Source organism: Carassius gibelio, chromosome B1, assembly GCF_023724105.1.
Source record: "Carassius gibelio isolate Cgi1373 ecotype wild population from Czech Republic chromosome B1, carGib1.2-hapl.c, whole genome shotgun sequence".
NCBI lineage: Eukaryota > Metazoa > Chordata > Actinopteri > Cypriniformes > Cyprinidae > Carassius > Carassius gibelio.
Window position 1 is genome coordinate 25,521,715 of NC_068396.1, and position 25,965 is coordinate 25,547,679.

Consider the following 25,965-nt stretch of genomic DNA (forward strand, 5'->3'; position numbering starts at 1 on the left):
CAATCCATCCCGAGCAGCCAATGAAAAGACGCAAGAGAACGTTTGACGGGAGGGACTTGTCAAATTCATTCCATTCTCAGGTGTTGATGAAAGAGTGTAAAGAATGGACACCTGAACGCAACGCTGGTGTACAGGAACTATGAGAACGAGCACTGTTATGACTAACAAATTGTTCATATGTTTATAGATACTACTTTTTTTGTTTGTTTTAACATGTAATGAACTGACTGACATAAACAGCTTAACAGAGGATAAAAAGTGACACAGTGACATTAAATACGTGTGTCTGAGAGGGAGGCAGACAGTCAAGACGCTTGTGTTGCTCTGAGGATTAAACGGACAGCAGGAGTTTTACAGATAAGCGTCTAACCCCGCACCCACCCTAATATCCACACAAATCTGACCAACATCTGTCACACCACCTCTTTTAGACCAAATACTGTAACACAAATCTACTGCTCTGTGTACAACACACATAAAATACAAGCACCCTGACAGATGCCAGGGCTAAACCAGACTGTAATTTCCTGTGAAATATACAGGAAAACATCAATACTCTGAAATGCCTAGATATGGTCCAAATGACAAAGAGTGTAAAAATAGAGCAGGCAACTAGAATACAGTAGTTGTGTTTGGCAGTGGCATATCATATCCTAAATGATGTGTGACCTTTTTCAAACAAGTTCATCATAACAGACTGTTAATCCAAGATCAGTAGATGCTCAAACAGATCCTGAATTTGGGGATAACTCAATTTTAATTGGTCCTCGAGCTGGAACAAGAGGGGACCAAATGTTGACACATTCTGGATGTTCGGCTACAAATAAAGGCTTACTCATTATTCCTTTAAAAACCATCAAGGGAATTGTAGTCTGTTGATATATTTGCATATAGTAACCCTTATAATGAGCTATTGATGAGCTATTGTAACGTTATGATGAGCACAATGAACTGAGGTGAATCTGAGTGTGATTTATTTCAGTAATTGCAAATAAATTTAAAACAAGTATGGTTAATTATTCAAAATAGAAATTAAGTATAACAACACAAGCAGAAATTCAGATATATGTTTAAATTGTTTATATACTATTACTATTATATACATACAAAAATAAATAAATAAAATAAAAACATGTATGTTAAGTATTCTGTGGCACTATGACAAATAATCTAATAGTGTAGCATTATACCCGTTACAATCTCAGTAATGCACGTCACAACAACTCTATCTATCAAAGTGCAATGTGTAATTTAAATACAGGTAAAATGCTGGTGAAAAATACAGAAAATTCCTTCACTTTAGCACAGTACACTGTGCCCTGTTTTTATGGACTTAACTGAGTATAGTAGTCAAGTTTTTCTAGTAAAATATAATTGTTCAAAAATGTGTAACTTTTCAATAATTTAGTGTTATAATTTAAAAAAAGAAATGCAATAAAATATATTTATATTACTTTTACAATTAATCTATATTAAATGTTTATATTATTTTTACGAAGAAATCGAAATGAACATATATATTCTTTGCTGAGATTATTATTGTTATTTCAGTGTGTATTCTACGCAATGACGCAGTTTTGCGTCATGGTTTCATTATGACATCATCATACAATGATGTCACAACATCATTTAGCAAAAAATTTACCTGCCTTTAGCAACTTTACCTGAAAATTAGTTGGCAACACTGGAAGACAATGATGAGACCGTGAGAAAGACAAAGCAGCAGAAGTTAAATTTCTCTCGGTCTGCATTGCTAGGCTAATGTTACTTGAACCCAGAGAAGTGAAGAGACTTATAGCTGAGTATATGTTCTGGAAGATATGCAGCCTGTCAACAGTAGAATCCCTGGCTTTTAAGCTTGCCAGCAAAATCCCCATCAACAACACCAGCGATGGCAAGGTAAGCTAACGTTGCTATGATTTATATTAGGGATGTAATGTACCCCAAGTCGCTGAAATCTATAACATGTTATGATTCATATTGGTTATGAATATATCTCTGACTGTCTTAAAAAAAAGTTTAGCAATTAGTTTCTTTTTGCCTCTGTAATTTATATAATGCATTTTAAAGTGGCTGCTTTGTTTACTGGGGTTACCCAGGAAAGGCTGTATTGCTGCTGTTCATAATCACCACCTGCTGGCAGAGAGTGAATTTGTGTTTCATTCAAGCCCGTCTGATGTTTTTGTTTCGTTCAGGTAGGTTTTATGTTGCATAGCTTTAAAAAACTATATCTAAATTATACAATCTAATTTAAATATATAGAGCATATTTGTTTGGATCATGTTTAAAATGCAGTGGTTGCGTCCAATCAATGCATGTTTGTGCTATGAACTGGATTTAAAAGACAATGTAAGAAAAAATATTAAATTATAGCATTATAGTGTCTATTGTGTTGGGAATCTCTACCATGATTGACCAGATTTTGATTGTTTGTCTACTTTTGTGTTTCTAACAGGGAATGTTACTCATTGTGCCATGAGCCTTCACTGTGCCTTTTACATAATGTTGCTAGTAGGCTTGGGGGGCCTACACAGGCATTATGCTATATATAATGCTAAATAGCATTATTTAAATAATTATTTTTATGTAAGTATTTATTTATGCTTTACATTTATGTTAGTGTATTTATACAAGGCCTGAATGTATAGAGTGATGTTTGTACTATAAAATATTCACATAATCAGTCACAGCTAAACAGCAGAATATTCTAAAATTTAAGTGATTACATCTTATTAATACTTTTTATTTTCATGTTTGTATTCATTGTTTGCTTCTTGCATAACGAGCCATATCACGCAGTGTTTTCAATAGATGGTTTCAATTAAATTCAAATCAAGTTTATTTGTATAGCGCTTTTTGCAATACAAATTATTACAAAGCAACTTTACAGAAAATTAAGTTTCTACCATATTTAGTAGTAGCTTATAAGTGGTGACTGTCACTTTATGTTCATATGACAGGGTTTTTCAGAATAACTAATACAAAACGTAGTCAACCAGACGATGAACATTATTAACAGCAATTAGGGTATGATGCAATCACACTTGTAGCAAAATTTGTTAGTTTTAGTTCTGTTTGTTGTTTCAGGGTTAGCATCATCTGAGGGGTTTGTAACCTACAAAAGCTTATTTTTTTATGGAATGTGACCTTTAATGCTCAGACTATTAAATAATTTCTAAATTCAATTCAATTTGCTGTAAACATAAAGCTGAAACTAGTGTTTTCACTTCTGTTCCTTGAATCTACACTACAAGATTAGATATGAACATATCTTTCTTATGCTTTGAGCGTTTAAATATTCCTTATAAGGCTTTAAGAATCCTTTGATGATATTTGTACAATGCTGCACCCTTATGGCTAGAATGTGTATTACTATTATTATTTTGTGGCAAGGTGTATCATAGACTTGTGGGGAGAAGAAGAAAGCCCAATATTTGAAGTATCTAAAAAAAAGAGGTAAATAAATATGCCATTCATTTTTTAAAAGCTTTTATTAATATAAAAATTACTGAAATTGTTGACCTGTATAAATATACTGGAATGTTTACACATCAACCAACACTTTTATGCCTTCCGACTTTCAATTACTTTATTTGAAGTCATTGTTGCTTTAAATCTTTTTAGTCAATATGCTATGCATTCTAGGTTATGAAATGAAAAGATGGATTAAAAACAGACAATGCATCCCCATTGGCCTAATCAACAGATTTCCAATATTACTAAAAACCACACTGAGCAGCAGAGGGAAATCTGGGTCATTGGACAAGTCTGTTGCAAACTTTCACCTCTTGAGGGCATCGGAAGCCCATGATACACTAGAAATGATTATCAGGCTCAGACAGTGAAGCAAAAGTCTTTAAAGTAAAACACTGTCAATTTCATATGCCTTTATATCCTGCCTCAAACAATTCTCATCAAATCACAGTTATCAGATATGGGTGGTAAAATGGCTGTCTGTCGGTCTGTCGGATCGTTCTGTCTGTCTGTCGTTGTCTGTCTTTTGGTCTGTCGGTAGGTCTGTCTGTCTATCTGTCTGTCGGTCTCTCTGTCTGTCGTTCTGTCTGTCTGTTGGTTTGTCTGTCTGTCTGTCTGTCTGCTGGTCGGTCTGTCTCTCTGTCTGTCGGTCTGCTGATCTGTATCTCTGTCTGTCAGTCTGTCTGTCGGTGTGTATGTTGGTCTGTCTGTCTGTCTGTCAGTCTGCCGATGTGTCTCTCTGTCTGTCGGTCTACCGATCTGTCTCTCTGTCTGTCTGTCTCTCTGTCTGTCTGTCTGTCTGCCAGTCTGTCTTTCTGTCTGTCTGTCTGTCGGTCTGCCGATCTGTCTGTCTGTCTGTCTGTCGGTCTGCTGATCTGTCTGTCTGTCTGTCTGTCTGTCGGTCTGCCGATCTGTCTGTCTGTCTGTCTGCTGATCTGTCTGTCTCTCTGTCTGTCTGTCTGTCTGTCGGTCTGCCGATCTGTCTGTCTCTCTGCCGGTCTGTCTGTCTGTCTGTCTCTCTGTCTGTCTGTCTGTCGGTCTGTCTGTGTTTGTGTAGGATGGAGAGATTTGATACTTTAATAGAGCACAGGCTGTTCAGCAGATGAATGGAGAGAGGCAGCGGATGACTCATTATTGTCGGCCATCTTGAGAGGGATGATAGGGGATCCGTGAGTGTCCCAGGGCACAACTCTGCATCTGTCCTAGGTTATTTTTGACTCACTGAGATCCTTCTACGCACTGCCTAGACAAGCACGAGCAAAAATAGGCTAGTGAAAAGAGGCGGGAAGTGGAACAAAGAGCCAAAGAGTTTGAAGAGGAGAGATGGGTGGAGAAGGAGAAGAGGCAGGAGTTTAAACAAAAGAGAACAGGATGACGAAAACAGCAGCAGGGATGATGCAGAGAAAGACAGTGTGCGTGAAGTAAAAGATGAGGGATTGAAAATTGAAAAGACTTGAAAGGGAACACAGGAAGGAAGCATAAATTTGGTCATAGACATATGATTGATTAAATATTTTCTGAATACATATTTCTATTGTACATCTAGATAAAATCTTTGTTGAGTAATTATATTTGCTACGTCAGGCACTCAAATAGTATGATATAGGACAATATGGAACTAATATACGAGGAGGGAAAAAACACCCTGATTTTATTCTGCAGTCCAAATTATTCAGAGGAAAATTAGCAACTTTCTGATATTTATATGAACAAAAGATAAGATGAAATTCTGATAGCTTGTCCGAGATGTTTATAACATTATATCAGATTACTTATATAAAATGTATATAAATACTTAGTAAGATGTTTAAATGCTTAATGTTCTGATCAAACCTGTAGTTTTTATTGTGGGGCAAAACATATAATGCCATATATTACATAACATATAATGTAATATAGCGATGACTTAGAAATGTACAAGTAAACATTTCTCAAAAGTCTGATATATCATATTTGATACTTGCATTTGAACATGTTTGTTCCAACAAGTTCTGTGTGGAGTCACTTCAGTCCAGTAAGTGCTTATTTTGAATTTTTATTGCTAAGAACATTTTTACATTTACTTTATAAAAATCAGTAAAGATATATTTTCAAAAAGACATGTACCACAACCTGAAGGTGGACATAGAGTGATATTTGTACTATAAAAATATTCACATAGTCCGTCACAGCTAAACAGCAGAATATTATACAATTTAAGTGATTACATCTTAATAATACTTGTTGTTTTCATGTTTGTATTCATTGTTTGCTTCTTGCATAACGAGCCATATCATGCAGTGCTTTCAATAGATGGTTTCAATTCAATTAAATTCAAGTTTATTTGTATAGCGCTTTTTAGGATACAAATTATTACAAAGCAACTTTACAGAAAATTAAGTTTCTACTATATTTAGTAGTAGCTTATAAGTGGTGACTGTCGGTTTGAAAAAATTCATAGCACTTTTTTTTATGATAAAACTACCTTAATCAATATTCTAATAATTTTTAAGATGGAAATAGTATTACAGGCCAATGTTATGCTGAGTCAGTGATGTATAGCTTCTTAATACTGCATATGATATTGAACGTTATAAATTCTCTCAAACTTTGGACATAGCACAAAAGTGCAAAATAAGTAAGTCTGTCACTATAGCTTCATCAAAGTGAGCTCTGAACATTCAAAGCTGGGCAGATATTCATGGTGTTCCTATACTGGATCTAGAACCAAAAGATTGAGTATGGAAAAAATAACGACGGATAATTTATTCATCTATGTCGTCACCAAATGTCTGGCAAAAATGTATTAATAGTGTAGTGTGGGTCGACAGGGGGAAAAACTGAAATAGTCCTCACAAGACTTACATCTTCACAAGACTCACCTGATGTGAGTGTGTGACAAAAATATTAAGAAGAAAAACAACGCTAAACTTTAAGAATCACTGTCAGTTTTCTGAAACCACTATTTACACATCTTTAGAAGTCAGGCTCAGACTGGTATATGCAAATTATCCAGTCCAGCCTCAGGAATTATGGGATTTCCAGTGGGAGACAGTGAGGAAACAAATAGGTAATTGACAAATCACATGGGCATAGTTTTTATTTATTTTTTATGTCATTTGCCATAAGTGATGAATTTATATGATGTCATGTCTAGTTAAAAATAGTTCAGCTTTGAAAAAAACAATGTCTGGAGACCGTCTCCTCTTTGTTCTGCTCTGTCTAGCTGTTTTGAATGTAATGCAAGAAAACCTCCTGCATTAATGGCCCCTTAGAGATGACAGTGTTCATCTCATCTCTGCTGTTAGATCCAATTTGGATACTGATTTGGTCATCATACAAGCAAATGTGTGATCTAGCTCTGCAGAAATACGTGTAAACAGATGGCACTGGGGGTTTTCAAAAGCCTAGTCAGTGACACTCCGGTGTATTCACCTTTTGTGGCAGCTGTCTTGGTGCATCACCTTGGCGCATCCTTTGTAGCCTGCATTTCACATAACAATTCACACATGATAAGCTGCTGCAGCTTGACATGTCATGTCACCTACCCAAAAATATCACGTGCATAAAACCAAATGTATTAAAAAATTACAGATGATGAAGTTGCAACCATGTTTTGGTCATTCTCAGACTGTCTTAAATGCCTTCACAAAAATGTTTTTCTTAAAGATCTACTCTAAAAGACACCCTAATAGATAATATGTGACCCTGGAGCACAAAACTATTCTTAAGTCGATGTGGTATATTTTTGGCAATCGCCAAAAAAACACTGAATGGGTAAAAATGATAAAGGTTTCTTTCATGCCAAAAATCATTAGCACATTACAGTTTTTCTCAGTCGCTTTGGTACATTTCTCGAATCAAACTCACAATTTGCAAAACATAAAGTGCATTTCTCAAAACAACTCGTACAAATAGCAAATCACCATGAATTACCTGCAAAAGCCAGTCTCCTGCTCAAAATCCTTAGTTCATCTCTCAAAAATAAATATCTGTGTCAATGAACATATCACTGCCATCAGAATGACAAGTCCTTGTGTCATAGTTTACGGATAAGACAGTCAAATTGCTTAGTCATGTTGTCAATATAACAGTTTACTCTGGAGGGATGATCTGATGTAAACTACTGTATTGAACAATATGCCATATGCTTATGTATGCCATATATCCATTTCAAACGTACACATTTACACATTACTGTATGTGGGATATTGATTGAAAGAGACTGGATAGAATTCCCAGTTACATCTTTACAAAGTCTGACCAAAAAAAAAAAAACTTTTACAATGTCATTGTGATATAGAAAAGGAAAAACAAATATGGACACAAATATGAAAATAAGTCCATTTTCAGAATGTGTAACTCTTGTGTTGTCCTCTGTCTACACAGTATAAGCTTTTCAACTGAAGATTTATGAGATGAACCTTTGAGCTATTTCAGAGAAAGGGTTTATCATTGGTTTATCATCTACATTCTCTTCATAAGTCAAGATTCACTTGGACAATTCATGCCAAATGTACAAAAAGTCTAATAATAATGTGTAAAAATAAATATAAAAAGTGTGCTAGGCAGTTTTTGACAACTAGATTAACCATTTTGCATTTAATGACTTATATGATGAACTAAAGACTAGATGTTTTGAAGGGTAAGACTGTTGCACAGAAAACTATGCAATACGTTTGGAGCAACATGACATGAGCAACTGATAATGTAGGAAACTGCCGATAAACATGCATAATCAATTGCATGAATGTACAAAAGCAATCGCAACTTGTTCAAAAGAATGAGAAACTGGTTTTATGATGTGTATAAATGACTAGATGATGTGGAAGTTGTACAAGTAGTTTTGAGAATTTCATCTCTGTTTTGAAAAAAGCACCAAAGTGACTGAGAAAAACTGTAAGTAAAGATCATGTTCCATGAAGATTTCCTACTATAACTATATCAAAACTTAATTTTTGATTAGTAATATGCATTGATAAAACTTCATTTGGACAACTTTAAAAGTGATTTTCTCAGTATTTAGATTTTTTTGCAACCTCAGATTCAAGATATTCAAATAGTTGTATCTCGGGCCAAATGTTGTCCTATCCTAACAAACCATACATCAATGGAAAGCTTATTTATTCAAAAACAGTATGCAAAATATAGAGAGGTCAGACTGGAATTTTAAGTGAGTGTTTCCCCAACTTTGGTCACTTTTATGACAGTTTTGCTGCTGAAAGTATTTTTATTTATTTTTTAATAGCTGGTGTACTTGGTTTCCAATGAGAAAAAAAGTGTCAGAGTTTGCAAAAAATAAATAAATAAATAAATATAAACAATGGAACAGAGCAGAATCTGAAATATCAAGGTAAATAGAGAATATGTTTTTTTTAGGCCATTTAATCAACCTGTATTTGTGTTAAATTATGCAAGAAGTGCAAAACCTATTATCTGATTAAATGTGTTTGAAATACTTAAAATGAAATGCTAGCATGTTAAAACAAAGGAGTCTGTCATTTTCTTCCAAAAATAAAAAAAAAGTAATTTCCTCCACCATCATTTCGACAACTGAAATAATGATGGAATCCTTCTTCGATTGCGTTAATTTTTCTACTGGATTTTGCTAATTAGACAAAGTAATAAACTAGTGTGAAAAGTGCTATTTATGTTTAAGTCCTGTAGGTAGCTACCAAAAAAGATGTTCCTTGTAACTAAATTTTACTTATTTCATTGGAGTGTATTTTTGACATTATTTTCACGTTGAAGGTGAGAAACAGTGTCAGAATATCAGGTGTAGAATGGGATAGAATTTTCTGAAAAGAACACATTTCTTGGTTCTAATCCCTAAAGCCCACTCTTACACCTACCCCGAGCTTAAACATACTGCTGCAGATGTCTTGCTTTTTCACAGCCAGTTAGGTGCTGAACACATAAGAAGATATTTTGAAGAATGTTGGTAACCAAACAGCCATTGACTTCCACAGTATGGAAAAAATAATTATACTATGGAAGTCAATGGGTACCAGCAACTGTTTGGTAACCAACATTCTTCAAAACAACTTGTTTTGTACTCAAAAAAAATAAAAAATAAATAAAATAAAATAAAAAACACACACATAGAGGTTTGAAGCAACTTTAGATTGAGTAAAAGCTATTACCCCTATCTGACAGCTGTAATTTGTCTTGTATGAGTACAGTGAAGAGGGTTGTTTAGGATTAAGATCTTTGCTTCAAGTTGACATGAAAACAGTGTCATCAGACAGTTAAGTTACAGGTATATGTGTAAGATTGCAACTCAGGCAGTGAAGACACGTGAAGCCTCCACGGTCCACTGATGAGAGCGATGACGCACTCCATTTGAAAACCGTCTGCCTCACTGCAGGAAGAGTGCAGCTCTCTGCGAATGTGTGATTAGGGCTAAATGAGTGTGTATGTGTGCACCCGCGCAAGTGTGCGAGTTTGCATACGCAATTCATAAACTCTCCCAATGTCTGTGGCGCCGGAATCTGCCAAGAATGTGACTCAAATATTTCACATCTCCTCTCACTCCTCTCTGCATTTTATTCACCGTTTCACACACTATTTCAGCCCTGCCGATGTCTCTTGCAGTCTGTTTTTCTCTCTCTCCGTCTCCCTTTTGGTTCTCTTTCAAGTTTCAACGTCAGCCACTGTCTCCTCCATTTACGCAGAGCAGTAGGTTTTACAGCTCTCTCCTTACACTTTGAAAACACATCAAAACACATGAGATTAAAAAAAAAAAAACCTGTCAGTGTGTTTACGAGAAGAATAGGAGTTGACGCATCAAATTAGCACCCCCGCCACTTTTTATTTTCCTCAAGCAACGGATAGCCAGGCTAGTAATCATTAAGAAGGACATCATTAAATTCTGGGCCTCCAATACAAATCAATCCTTGGGTTCATTACTCAACAGCACTGGGCTCAGAACACCTATAATTAAGCCCAAAAAAGGGAGAAAAGAGGAGAGAGTCAAGAAAAATGAGTGATAGGAAGAAAACGGTGACATGCTCATGTCAAGAAGAGCTGGAGAAAGTGAAGAACCCAAGGGAGTGAATTGGAAAATGAGGGAGAGGAAGGTGAGGTGAGAGAGGAGCTGATGACGACAAACCAAGCGGAAAGACCGAAAGAAGACAGAGTGTGAAAAAAACTGAATATGGAACAAAGAATGAGAGCTTTGAGCTGTGCACAACTGCACGCTAGACAGAGATGTGGGAATTTATTTAAAATCATTGCTAATTTATACTGAATGAAACTCCAGCAGCAGCTAGAAATGAGAAATTTGTGCTTAGACGTTTTGTAATAATGTTTCATAGAGAGAAAATGCAATTTCAGATCACAGAAGTTTGCATGTAAAATGAACTGAACAACACCAAAGGGGCATCCATGTGTATGTGTCGATATGTACCAGTTACTGTATTTATTTGACATTTCTTTTCATGGGGGCGATTACCGACACTTCCAAACTCTTGCTGTGATGAGCAACTTCCGGTAAACTCACTCGCACACATGCACACACAAATAAAAAAACAAGTCGTTGCCTCCCATTTCTTTCTTTCTCACACATATCCCCCATTCATGTGAGTCAGTGACTCATTCTTCATCTAATATTCAGCGATACTGACGTGGTCGCCACCCCTCGATTGCCAGCCAACTCATTGTGTCTCATTGTTGAATAGCGTGGCCGACAGCCAATAGGCACGCAGATGGTGGGTGGGATGATGAAGAACTATTTGCGCAACTGTACTCCATCCAATGGGGGCATCGCGATGCAGATGTCTTCCATTCAAAGGCCTGATTCAGAAAACAGCCTCATGCATCAAATCGGCCATACACAGTTTACTCAGTTGGTTGATTAGTTGAGCAATAGAGTAGTTGTAGTCTACAAAATCATCACTGAAATCTTTAATCCACAATCAGTGCAAGTTGTAACACAGACAGGCTGACGATTGAGTATTGGATGGAAGATGAAACAGCCTGTTGGCAGTAGTTTTCATGGTAGATTTACAGTGGAATTGAGAGAAAAGGCACTTGAGCCTCTCACCGGGTCTCACACGTATTTGTGTGTGTGTGTATGTATGCGTACACGTTTGTGTTAAGCACAGCCTGCCTTTGCACATGGTGGGAGACTGAAGCAAACTCTGCATCTTGCTGCTCTTTCAGTGAGAGCCATCTGCTAAAGACAGAAAGACAGAAAGAAAAAGAGGCTTTCTGAATCTGAATTAACAATAACCATTCAATACCACAGCAGGAGTGCTTTGTGAATACCTTATCCAATAACATCATCTTTTTTGTCAGCCTCAGGGGTGCGCTTACTCGCACACACGTCTTGCATACTCTGCAACTCTGAAGTGAAGCTCTGAATGGCGGCCAGAGCGTTGCATGGTAACTGCATGCTATAGTGAATGATGTTGCCTTCAAAGAACTTTGCAAGCGGTGAGGAGTAGAGTGTGTGTGTGTATGTGTGTGTTTCTGTCTATTTGTCTGTCTGTCTGTATGTGTCAAGGGAGGTCAGACTGAGGAATGCGAGGGAGAGAAGGCACATGCAAGATTCTGCTGTAGAGTCATGGCCGCTGGATAAAGATATAAAGAAAGTACGCCCACACCAGAGATGTTTCATATTCACAGATAAGCATTTATTCGTTTGTCATGCTTTCTGTCCAACACTTTGTGTTGTAGTGAAAAGATTGAACAGCTCATTCTTTCACATTCTTACGTTCGATTGCACATCATGCATACATTCTGGGTAAAAAGGTATAACTAATGCTTTGGTCATCTATGAGCAACCTCACAAACATGGTCACTCGAGAGCACCTTAAGGCAGTTTGACCTTACCCGTTCGGCTGATATACATTCACACATTATACAAACATTGTAAGACATAACTGTGTCATGGTAACATTCGAGGGACAAAAAGATCAGTATTGTTTGTCTCAGGGTATACAGGATATTGCTGGAATTAACAGTAGATCTTTATCTATTGTATTAAGGAACTATAGATTGCATTTCTCTTTATCAGCATGTCCATCCTTTATCATCTATCTATTCGCCTCTACTGCCCACATCCACCTCTGCTTTCCATGCATTTTTCCTCACACATTCATGTCCAATGTTAGACATTAATCTGAATGTCGACCAATATGTCATTAAGCACATTTTTTGGATTCAGTCCTAGTTTTTAGCACTTTGCCAATTTTTTTTTTCTGACTATAGCTGCAAGCTGTGGCCTGGTTGGATTTAAAATTGATACTTTAAATGAGAAAGGATGTAATTTGCTGGAATATTCAGATACAATCAGTTGCATTTGAATTTGAAAGGAAGAATAAACAAAGGGAAGTCTTGGAACAATGTAGGTAGTGTATTTTACAGTAAGAACATATTAACAGTATTTTGAAAGACATACAGTAAAAAAGGACATTCACACTCAGATTGATCTTTCCATGCACTGACCAAATGATATCACAGACGTTACTCACAGTGACATTCTTGGCCATTCAGAACAGTGACAAGCATAAGGCCTTTCATAGCGTTATTTACAGCTCCCTCTGCCAAGATGTCATATTTACACAAGTGATAATTGCTGTCATATCTGGTGGGTGATGTAATCAATTCTTTCGCCTTTTCTTGTGCGTGCTCTCTGTCTCTTCTGCGTGTGCTTTCGCGCTCTCCGTGCATCTTAAATTATGGTTGTATTGCAACACTTTCAAACTCATCACTCCATTGTGCTTTCTCTATCTTGCTTCGCTGCTGCACGCCATTCCTTTTGTGCTTTTCAAGCCCTGAATGATTTTGAGACCCTTCTGTTATAATAGACGAAGTATTACATTCGATCGCTGCTTCCAAAGGGAATCAAAAGATTTGCTCATTTTGCTATTGTTACCAACTAACTACTGAAATAATGGAGCTGTGGCGTTGTTGGAAATAGTGACATCACAAGCTATAATTACAACTATCATAGAAGCACTTAGAGTGGCTGAAAAGTCTAAAAGTATACAAATATTGTACGTAAACCTAAGATGGAAATTTCTATCCTCTGTCTGCACTGACTGTGACAGAGACGGCTTAGAATACACTTGTCCTCAAAAAAAGAAGGACCGAGTATCTGCTTAACTTAACCAAGCCCTCTGAACAGCTTTCATTACTTTCCATTAAGGGCCTGTACCGCCCAACGTTCCCTGTTTACCCACTGTATCCTAAATCAGTCTAGTGCCCTCTAGATACTAGGAACTAGAGGCTCGAACTGAACAGAACAGAGATACAGGTGAGGCTGATAGTAAACAGGAATCAAGGCATTCAAGAGTTAAATTGAGCAAACAGGGTTTTCCCTCCTCCAGAGAGGAGAAAAATGAGGGGGAAGAGGGTTCTTCTTGAGTTAAACAGATTCAGCCAAAAAGAAGATGGATGCAGACAGTCAAGACAGACATGGAGAGTAGCAAGAGAACAGAAGATGCAGAGCGAGAAGTAGAGGAAGATGGTGGCAGAGAGTCAAATTCGGGAGGGCACTCAAGCTCAAAGCAGCGCAAAGAGGTGATGCCCGCATCTTCATTGCCATAGTTGGCCCAATACTCTTCTGGGTCAAGCTTGGGAAGAAGAGCCTCTTCCTCCCCAAGCTCATATTTTGTGGATGTAGATGTGATTGAGGGATGCTGGGACTTGAAGGGGTACGCCTTGGTCTCGGAGGTCTTCTCAAAGATGCCCTTTGAAGTGCTGACGGGCTTGTGCTTGGAGAACCACCAGCGGGTCTTGGTGCTGAAGGTGGTGGTGGTGGTGCCAGAGAGGGAGCTGGGGTCGGGAAGAGGGCACAGAGCGAAGTCCATCTCCCTCAGAAAGCGCAGGTCCTGTCCACGACGAGAAGCTGGGGAGGCACACAGAACATCGGAGCTGGACACACGGACGCCTCTGAAGAAATCCCACAGGGGACGAGCCTCGCAGCCGCAGGCCCAGGGGTTGTTGTTCAGCCGCAGGAACTCGATGGAGGAGATGTCACGCATGGCCTGACCGGGCAGCTCTGCTAGGGAGTTGTTGAAGAGGAAGAGCATGGTCAGCCGGCCCAGATCGCGGAAAGCGCGGCGGTTGACCTGACGGACCCTGTTGTCGTGCAGCAGCAGACGGTCGAGGTTGACCAGGCCACGGAACACGTTCTCGGACAGAGTGCGGATGCGGTTGCCGTGCAGGAAGAGCTGGCTGAGGTTGATCAGGTCAGAGAAGAGATCGTCCTGGATGAAGTGGAGCTGGTTCTCCTGCAGGTAGAGGAACTGCAGACTGTAGAGCTTGTGGAAAATGTCATGGGGAAGGGCAGCAAGCCGGCAGCGGTGCATGTGGAGGCTCTGGAGCTTCTCCAGGCCCCGGAAAGCTCCACCCTCAAGACGGTGCAGGTGAGGGTTGTCGCCCAGATCGAGCTCCTCCAGATCGCGCAGCTCGCTGAATGCACCAGCCTCAATCCAGGTGATGTTGTTAGAGAAGAGCCACAAAACCTGGTATGTGATGAATTAATGGACGGAAAGGAAAGGAAGAGGTAGAGGGACGGAGACATAATGAGGTGAAGGTATTGAGAAGAAATACAAAATTAGTAAATATCTCATAAATGTACTCTCAAATGTATATTCACAAATGTAAATATTAAATGTTCTATTCTGTCGCACACCAAGAGTCTACATACGCTTCCTTACCTGTGTTCCAAAAGCAAAAGACCCCACTCTCAGTTCAGTGATGCGGTTGTTCTGCAGAAAAACGCGCTGGGATTCGTAGGGCATGCCGTGGGGCACAATGGTGAAGTTCTGCGCCTGGCAGCTTACTGTCATGGGGGTCGGGTAACACACGCACCGGTGAGGGCAGTTCTGCGCAGGAACGGGTTTTACCACGACCAGCCAGACAACCAGCCAGAGCGAGAGCGCGCCTGATGGAAAGAGAAGAGCGCGTCACATCACAAAGTCTTTGTAGCTAAAGCACAAGTTTCCATTTTGGAGAGCTCTCTAAAATGTTCTGTAAGTCTCATCTTATCTTTTGCATTAATTAATGTTAATAAAAGGATTTGATTTTGAAAAATTCAATGATCTCGGAACGAATCACTACAAATGCACTGTTATGTTTTACACATTATGTTAACATAGGCTATTGGTTCCATCCATTTACGTTGTCACAATAATTTCTCTCATTCAGAACTTTTCGTTATTTCAGTTCTTAAGTAAATCATTTTAGAGTGTTCTAAAAAAGCGTGTTTTGTTGTATCTTTAATTTTACTGACAGACTTTACAGCCTACCGCTCCGATTATTATTCTCTTGATCTCTTTGAATATAAATGCAATTCCAAATGCAACGTTCAACTTTTAAATATATGCGTACATTTGCTAAGACTTGTTTGAATAAAGTCATAATTCAAAGAACTAAAGCATTCATGCAAAACATTTTACGCATCAAGCACAAAATATATATTCTAACCATGCTGCGTAAAACCAAGCATTTTCGAAAGACAGCTTGGTCATATTCTAAATCCTAAAATAATTGATGAATACATGCATTCATTTCCATTACTTAGATATAGAATGCTTGAATTCCGGATTTCAAAAGCATATTCACTATAAAGATGAACAGAGAAGAAGCAGAAACTTACTCTTAAAGTTGTGCGCAATGGAGCTGCGTTGGCTCCGCGTAAAAGTTGATGTTTCCATTCCGAACCAAAGTCGAGAGCGAGTTAGCCTAAGGAGTTAAGAGACTGATTCCTTGCTATCTCCGCTGATGCTCTGGTTCCCGAGTCGGAGCGACTGAGAGAGTGCCGAATGATGGGTCCTGGGCCCAATTTATACCCGAGCGCAGCGCGCGCCTACGGCTGTGGGCACCATGGAATCTCTCCTACGTCACTAGTCGGGTCAAGCCCAAGCGAGGGTGGCAAACGGAAAAGGCGGTGCGGAGAGAGGAGGGGAGGGCTCTAACGCACCAGTTTGGACAGAGGGAAGTTGGACGTCTTAGCTCACAGTTACGATTGTGGAGACGTAGTTGGAAAGGGCGGGGGAGCGCAGGCACGGTGCCCGGTAATGACTGAGCTGAGAGCATGCGAGGAGGATCGCACGAGGCACATGAAAGAGGCACACAGCTCGTTTCTTGGCTTTGCTTATGCGTCCCTTCGGATTAGCTTGTCCTCCGCATTATTAATGAGATGCCTGAATGAAACAAACGCATTGTTTGAAGTGGAGCCTTTATGCTCTGGAGACACAAGTCATGACTTCAAATATAGAAATATAAAGCTATAAGCCTGAGATAATCGTTAAGGGAATTGGTAACGGATGACTAAAGAATGCAATTACTGTCACTTACTGCTGAAAGGAAAGACAAACCAATACCAAATTTGGTCTCAGCATCTCCTATTTGGGCATCTTCCTGGAATCGGCTAAAACATAAACCACTTTCCTTTTGTGTATCGCCTTTAGGTACTCCAAAGCTTTTTGCATTATAGGTATATGCTGCATTCACAACACTAGTTCATACACAGAATCATTACAATCAATAGTAATATATTTTGTGACAATTGTATTGATTTTAAAGTGTATATGTGACAAGTGCTGCTTATGGTCATACAGCACCATTTCTGTAAGGAATAATGTAAAGCCAGTTATTTATTAATGAATAATAAAGCCAGGAAAGTATATCAGGACTGACACAAAAATAAACAAATAGATGGACTTGAAATATTGATTTTACTTGAAATGATTTTATTATGTATGTGAAAAGAGTGTATCCAGGAAAACAGAACTCAATCAATCATTGATCACTGTCTTATTAGTTTCCTTGTAGAGACTATGAAGAGACCAAACAGAAGCACAGCTATTAAGGAAACATAGGATTTCAGTGTGAGTGGTCAGTTACACACCGCTGCCCTGGTCAGTGGCGTCACTGACCAATCAGAATCTAGCATTCCGGAGATCCTCGTAATAAACAGACAGACAAACCGAAAGACAACAGTAGACCCGAGGATGTCCATGTTGTTATTTAACACCTCCTCCATTCGCTCATGTTCTGGACACCTCTTTCTTTTCTTCCCTCCCTCTCCACCTCCACAAAAACTCAAGATGACTGAACGAACAGGCTTTCCCCGCTCCACCTACACCTACCAGCTGGGAGTGTGAGTGTGTGTGTGAGGGTTTTCATGTCTCGTGTATATTTCCCTATCACCAACAGTCAGCCGAGTGAATGCCATGACTGACAGCTTCTGGGTCGTGGGACAATTGTGTATGAAAACGAATTACCGGGCAACAACAAAAAGACTCTGACGGGGGAAGAGGAAGTACAAAGTATGGTTGGAAAGGAGGAGTTTATGGAATTAAAGACAAGGCAAAGAAGCGACACATGACTCATAGATAGTGGAACGAGAGGGATATGGGACAGCACTTGTAAGGCTTGATTAGTGTGCGGGCCAGCAGCCTAATGCATTAAAGCTGTATCCCTGTAGTGTTCCAAGAGTGGCTTTGTAGTGCCCTAAGGGAGTGCTCTCCAGTGGCAGCCCACATATAATGACAGATTTGCTTTGCCCTGTTGCATAGAGATAGCAGAATAAAATCAGCTCTGATAACTTTAGAGTCCTGCGTCATGAACCTCATTAGTTTGCTGTGCGTCGGAGAAATAATATAGGGCGGAGGCGAGGTTTTGAGGAGTCTGACCCCCAAATTTATGGGAAATTTTACCCCAAAGTGAAAATGATGACATCATTACTCACTCTGATGTTGTTTTAAAGCTGCATGACTGTGAAACACAAAAGAAGATATTTAGAAAAATGAGTAAATGAGGACTTTGTTTACACATTCTTGTAATTTGTAATTTACTTTAAAGGGTTTAAATGAGTCAGATACAACTACTTTATAGGAGTCAATTAAAGAGGTTTTGAAAAAGTACATTTATAAACTGAAAAATAAAATGAAGTGTAAAATAAAAAAATTTGCTTTGACATGAATTTTTTTTATTATTTTTTTCACATGCTTCTCCCTGGTGACATCTCCAGTCATTTAGTCTTCTTAAACTCCACCCCTTTCTAACTATCAGCTGCAAACTTGCATTCTGCTTTCATCCAATGAAGAAGTTCTTTTCTTTTTCAATAATCTGTTTCACCCAGATGTACGTCACAATATGAAAGAAAAGATCTGTCACTATTTCTGTTTCATCACAGATTTAATTTACCAGCACCTCAGCATTAAATACATTTCTGTGTTAATCAAACAAAAAAAAAAGACACATTCAGGAATAAAACATAACTGGGGGACAGTTTATTCCTTTCCAAACACAGACTATCCATTTAGGTTATCTCTTAGACCCAAATTGTATTTTGGCAGCTCATTTTTCTCTAGACACAGTGAGCTGCCAAAATACAATTTGGATGTGAGAGACTAACATAAACGGATCATGGCCTGAAATGAACTATAGAAAATATATTTTTAGAGTCATCTTTTGTACACTTGAAATAGAATAGAATATATGAATACATATATATATATATATTATCTCTCTCTCTCTCTCTCTCTCTCTCTCTCTCTCTCTCTCTCTCTCTCTCTCTTTCTCTCTCTCTCTTTCTCTCTTTTTCTCTCTCTCTCTCTCTCTCTCTCTCTCTCTCTCTCTCTATATATATGTTATATCTCTATATAGTTTATATATTTTTTTTTATTCATTTATTGCTTTTAGTTTATTTAGTTTGTTATTTTAGTACCCTAAGTTAACAAAAATGAGAAATGATGCCTTGGCATCTATCCTAAATAAGTTTAAGTTTTTAATTATTTAATTTAATTATTTAATTTCAGTATCTTTTTTTTCAGGTGGTGCATTTTTACGGTTTTAGTTTAATGTACTATTGAGGGTAGCTATCTTTGTTGTTTATATTATATAAGTGAAGGTGCAGTGAGAAATGTTGTGCATACGTACGTACAGTGCTACATTACAGATACTGAGGCTGTCGCTGTTCACTTCCTGTGTGCTGTAATTCCCTTAGCTCTGCTTGTCTGGATACAAGAATAGTTACAACAAAGCCCAGAGCGCTGTAATCAGGATTCAGAAGAATCTAATGATGCAGAACCACAATCAAATGTTTAAAACCCCTGTGGTACCTTCACAGCCCACCTTTACTCTCTGTCTCTCTTTCTCTATGTCTCATGCTCATTACTTCTTCCTTCTTAAGCTCTTTATGTCTTGTTTATTATCAATGTTTTGCGTTGATTAGGATCATCATGTATACATTCACATATTTGAATTTGTGTAAAATTCTGAGGTGGTAATGTCAGGATCCTTTCATGTTAATAAAAACTGTCATCACACCTACACCTATCAATTGATTTCATAATTATTTATGAATATTTATAGTCTGTTGGTGTAAATAACTTCTAAACATGCTATCCATTTGAGAATGTGTACAGCAGCAAGTATAACATATGGATTATGTTTCTATTAGACGTGTCTTATATGACTCTTCTGTAACTGTTTCTGTTATATGTCTGTTGTAGCCGTTTGCTTTGATTATTCTCATTAGATGAAATCCATCTTAGACGCATTCGCCGGGCTTCACAAAGCAAAGTGTCCACTAGAGATTTGGCAGAAAATTGGTGCTGCGGTTGACTAGAAGCGTTCTTGTTGGCTCAAGTGGCTCATCTTGAAGACTGGGAAATATAATGATGTTGCCTCGACTGCACAAGAAAAAACAATCCCAGTTGGATCATAGGACTAAAATAGTGTTAGATACTGGATCAGTAAAGTCACAGAAAGACCCAAATCATATATTCGAATGCTCCTTCAATTATGGACACTTTTGACCCAGTCGAAATTAAATGTTCTCTAATAAATATTCTGTCATTCTTTTCCTCCCAATTTGTTTTGTACAAATTACATTTCCATCACCTAGTGTTTTAGACCTCAAATAAACAACTGGTTGTGTAGAGTTTGTTTACAAACTTTAATGTTGGCCTAAAAAAGCCTAGCCGTAGATAGATAGATAGATAGATAGATGACTCAAAATGAAAATATTCTGTTCACAAGTGATATTTCCCTTGATTTTCCTTTGCTCACACATTTCATATTTCTAGTACAATATTTCTTTAAGTCTCATTTCATCATATTCTTGCTCTTCATGAGCATTGGAGGGTCCTTGGAAAACAAGTGCAAATAAAACCTTTTATTAGAAGCAAAATTCTAGGTCATATCAGACCAGTACTGAGCGACAGTCATAATAAAAATAAAATGTAATAAAAAGAATTACTATGAGTTTATATTATAATGATTTTACATGCAATAATTATACATATTTTTAAGAACATACGGAAACAAGATTTGTTTAATATGATGAAGAATCCAAAAGTTAAAATGTGTTTATTTTAATAAATTCAACCCCTGCATGTGACGTTAAAGTGCCTTTAGTTATAGAAACACTCGTTTGCATCTGGAAAGTTCTTCAGTCTAATACATCACTGACTACACAAGATTATAATTAGGGAGAGACTTCCAGTCACGCTTCAGACAAAAAGACCATGACAAGCTGTCAGACTTTTCCTGTCCTTCTTGACAGAAGCATTGTGTTTGGTAAGTCGTTGTCTTTCTTTCTCCTCTGCCTACTTACAGACCCACTTCCTCTCAGTGTTTCTCATACAGCAGTCATGCACTCTGCACTCGGCCACTATTTATTGATTTGATCCATTTCTGTAATGATGCACAAACTGAATCTACTGTAAAGTGATTTGACACTTGACACTTTAAAATCACATTACAACTTCATAAATATCAAACATTTTAAGGAAAGATAGCTTAAGCACACTTTTCCAACAATATGTCTCACATAAGTAAGTTTGTTGGTTTAAGATCCCTCTACACTTTTGGGTCGCCACACTTAATGGAACATGTCCATTGTAACTGTGATAAACTACACTTATCCTGTTAGGACACTTACATGAATCTGAGCAGAACTGACTTCATACATCCACTAAAAATCATTAAGCAGACAGTCATAGTAATAATTTAATGACTGATAGTTGACTGTAATAAATAGTCCACTGAAGGCAAGTTGTGATGAACCCAAGTGCAGCTTTTATTCAAAGTAATCAAACAAACAAAGAAAGGCTTGACTTGACTCGACTTGACTCGACTTGGCTTGGCTTGGCTTGGCTTGGCTTGGCTTGGCTTGGCGACAGCAGGTTACAACATCATAACTCGACAGAAGAAAATGGCAACATGAGGGCTATTTATATCAAACAATACAGGTCACATGACTAAGACAACCAATGAGAATATGACACATGAACAAAAAGAACTAATATCAGGATAACATGAGGGTAAACGAATCTCATGACTAGACAGGAACCACAACAAGGCAAAAATATCAAAATAAAAGACAATGAACAAGGAACAAATCCCAAAACCCACATTAACTTGGAGTTCCAGTGTTACTTGTTTTTAGTAGAATGTCTAAATTAACTATCAAAACAAAGCATTACCACTGTGGATGCCACTTATTTAGATATTGAATATCATACGTTTTTAAAGTATCTGTAGGTGTCCAAGTAGTTTCTGAGGCCACATCAACCTGTAAAGGTACAGAATTAAGTATACAGTAAGTAGACTGTAAACCTAATGGACTGAATGTGTCACAATACAAAAATATACACAGGTTTCTTTAAGTGTGATGAGATCAACCAAGCAAAAAAAAAAAAAAAAAAAGTGTAGTGGCGCATTCAGACGCTTTGTGTTCAAATGCCTGATGCGATTTTGATTTCATTTGAAAAGGTTTTTTTTTTCACATAGCGTACTGTGGATTGTGTCACTATTGTATGCCATGCTGAGAATAATACAATCATGAAAAGACCTCCATGTGATTCAGTGTGAATAAAGGAGGCTAGAAAGTGTTCATCTGACTCTCTCAGATCTTTGTACAGGGCGAGACGGATTATTAATTATGCATCGCGAAGTGCAAAGTGTGTCTCTGGTACACTATGAAGCTGAACGTCACTGATGTTTTTCTAAAGCATTTCTTTTAAAGCCTGCGTCACTGTGCTGTGGTTCTCATCCTTATAATTTTATCATAATATAGCAAAATTATTTATATACTCAAGCTGTTCTATCTGAAATGCAAAACTGCTTATGGTTTGTCTTTGTGTTTTTACTGCAATTTAATGATGTACTCAATTATTACATGCATTATAATTATAGATGTGCACTATATATATATATACAGAAACATACATACATCTGTCTATACCCACACCTATATATATATATTTATAATTTTTGTATACAGAAAAGTATAAAATATTGTCTTTATAATAATATTTGATCTAAATAAATATTTAAAATTAAAATGTAATGATAATAATATTACATTTTATATATTTTTTTTTCTGTCCTAAAAATCTTGATTAGACAGATTTGTTTGTTTTTTTGTTTTTGAGAGCCACTTCTACATAGGCTAAATGTACATGTACTGTAGACATCTAACTTCTCTATATTTGTAAGACTTGAACAACTTCAGACACTTTGAGCTTTTGAGATACAAACAATACAAACAGAGTATCTCCGACAATATCTCACTGAGAGTAGATGTGGGTATACTCCTTTCTCACCAATCCATTACATCCCCATCCTTTCCTCCAGTCAGCACACTCATAATGGGCAATAGCGTGTTCTACATTAATGCAACTGAAATTCATTTGAAATGTTTCCCTGTGACTGGTCCAGTGGTCTAGGTCTTACAAGAAGTACACTAAAAGGTACGGTAATACAGATCCTAAGAATTTAGAATTATGTTGCTTACTGTAGAGGGTGTGTCATTTCCCAGTGTCTTTCTTGCAAATTACCATCTGTCCCCAAAAGGTGTAAACTCTCCATGTCTAGGACTTGATCAATGTAAATTCCAGTTGTTAATTCCTGTCTCTATTAAGATGATGTTTATCTACTTCAAGGGATAGTTCACCCAAAAAATGAGAATTACCCAATGATGTCCTACCTCTAATAAAATTTAATTTAAATTTCGTACACCAAAAAGTCCACCATTGGAAGACTTTGTTGATCTCAATTAGGTGGACCTTACATATTGTATCTATCAGCATCTAACTATATCTTTATCTATAGGCACCAAAAGTGTACTTGTTTACATCCCTATCTATAGACAACTATCCATATCTACATCTACACATCTATATCTCACTATGCATTTATATATATAGGCACCCATATACAGTATATCTATGTCTATTTCGACATCTATATATACACCTACATCCATGCTTAGCAAACTCTTCACTTCTTGACTTCTCTTTGCAGTTGTTGCATAACCGTGACCCACATCTTTCAGTCCATTTCTCTGTTATTTTCTCACTCATCTGTTTCCTCTGTCATTAATGATACACAGTCGCATCTGCGTGTTGGCCTTCATTTTTGTTTTAATAAATCTTAGATCTTTCTGTTTTTCTCTCAGGCACATCCCTTCTCTCTGCCTCTCTCTCACATGTGCCTTTTGAGATTACAGTTCTTCTTAACTCTTCCTGCCTCATTCCCTCATTTTTTTCTGTTCTGTTTTTGTTTTGTGACATCCTCACTTTCCTCACCGTGCTGTTTTCCTCTCTCTAACTCCTTTTCTTTCTCACCTTCTTTTCTGCACTGACTCTTTGTCAGACTCAAAGAGAGGGATACAAGTGTTAGTTTGCTCACTGCCTTCTGTGTTTGTGATCGGAGTGTGGGCAAGTGTTCTGAAGGCAAAATGTGTAATGTTTGTGTACAGACACAGCCACAGTATAACTGACCCTCCATGTGCATTGTGGAAATGTGCTAGTGTGATGCTCAGCTTGAACCGTACACGTGTCTCTCTATGAATGTGACAATGTGACCAAAGTTTTTATACAACAGTTTGTTCCAGTCCTCTGATTTGATTGGCCAAGCCATTTTCTAAGATTCAGATCAGAGACCTATAATGTGGAGGAGGCGGACCACACACATAGAAAAATGATAGGAAAACTCGAAAATGCCATGATTTTAGCTAAACTAGCTAGATTGCTTTGGCTGCAGTTATTAGCTAAATATTGCTACATGAGCTTAGCCTTTGGCTTTTGACATTTTTTAAGTATCTATCTATGACTTTTTAGTTTGGAGATGTACAAGGTGTTTCAACAAAAAGTCTGGCAGTTGGCATAAAAGGGATTTGCTAGTTTGCTAGTCTTTCACTGTCCTGTCGTTTTGCCCAGGGAAAAGAATTAATCAGAATTTCAGTGTTTTTGCATTGTCTTGCTTCAAGACAACATGCAAACTTGATACTTTGGCTTATTTTGGAACTATTTGCGTTGATGGGTGAAAAAATTCAAAATATCCCACCAAATTTGATCTGAAATTATAGGTACTTGATATTAACTTGTGGTTTCTTTGACTGTTGTATACGGCTGTGTCTGAAAGCTGTGTTCAGAGGCAGCACATGGAGGTAGGAAAGTAGCAAAGCAAATCCAAATCCAATGATCATATCAAATTCTGTGCCCTGAGATACCTTCTTCTGATTCATTTTTGAAGGCAACATAGATGGTAGTCCTAGCTGTCCATGATATCCACTTGCCTGTTCAATTCAATGACAGTCAAACTAAAACAATGGCATTTGAAAGTTGCAGCTGCCATTCAGTTTGTTTAGGTTTTTGCCAGTTTTTTTCATCTTAAACTTAATTTCTTGCATGAAATTAATATAGAGAATGATGCTTCTCCACAAATTTAAATGTTGAGGAAAAGTTCATTTATTTCAGCAATTCAACTCAAATTGTGAAACTCGTGTATTCAATTCACACAGAGCGAAGTAGTCTAAGTTTTTGGTTCTTTTAATTGTGATGATTTGGCTCACATTTAACAAAAACCCACCAATTCAACAATCTCAACAAATTAGAATATGGTGACCTGCCAATCATCTAATCGGCTCGCCAATAAGCTGGCTGTTCACAGAGTGCTGTATCCAAGCATGTTAACAGAAAGTTGAGTGGAACGAAAAAGTGTGGAAGAAAAGCATGTACAACCAACCGAGAGAACCGCAGCCTTATGAGGATTGTCAAGCAAACTGGATTCAAGAATTTTAGAGAACTTCAGAAGGAATGCACAAAGACTGGGGTCAAGGCATCAAAAGCCACCAAACACAGAAGTGTCAAGGAATTTGGGTACATTTGTGGTATTCCTCTTGTTATGCCACTCCTGTACCACAGACAACGTCATAGGCATCTTACCTGGGCTAAGGAGAAGAAGAAATGGACTGTTGCCATTGGTCCAAAGTCCTTTTTTCAGATGAGAGCAAGTTTTTTATTTCATTTGGAAACCAAGGTCCTAGAGTCTGGAGGAAGGGTGGAGAAGGTCATAGTCCAAGATGCTTGAAGTCCAGTGTTAAGTTTCCACAGTCTGTGATGATTTGGGGTGCAATGTCATAGGCTGGTGTTGATCCATTGTGTTTTTTGATAACCAAAGTCACTGCACCCGTTTACCAAGAAATCTTGGAGCCCTTTATGCTTCCCTTTATGCTGACCAGCTTTTTGAAGATGCTGA

General features: G+C 37.8%; 1 protein-coding gene across 1 annotated transcript; it reads right to left on the minus strand.

Annotated features, from left to right (window-relative positions):
* Positions 1-12,065: 12,065 nt before the first annotated feature.
* On the minus strand, positions 12,066-16,293 carry rtn4rl2a (reticulon 4 receptor-like 2 a). Its single transcript, XM_052544891.1, has 3 exons — positions 16,064-16,293; positions 15,123-15,349; positions 12,066-14,927 (listed from the first exon to the last, which is right to left on the minus strand). Exons 1-3 carry the CDS (start codon positions 16,119-16,121, stop codon positions 13,836-13,838), a joined length of 1,377 nt encoding a protein of 458 aa, XP_052400851.1. The 5' UTR covers positions 16,122-16,293; the 3' UTR covers positions 12,066-13,835.
* Positions 16,294-25,965: the final 9,672 nt, after the last annotated feature.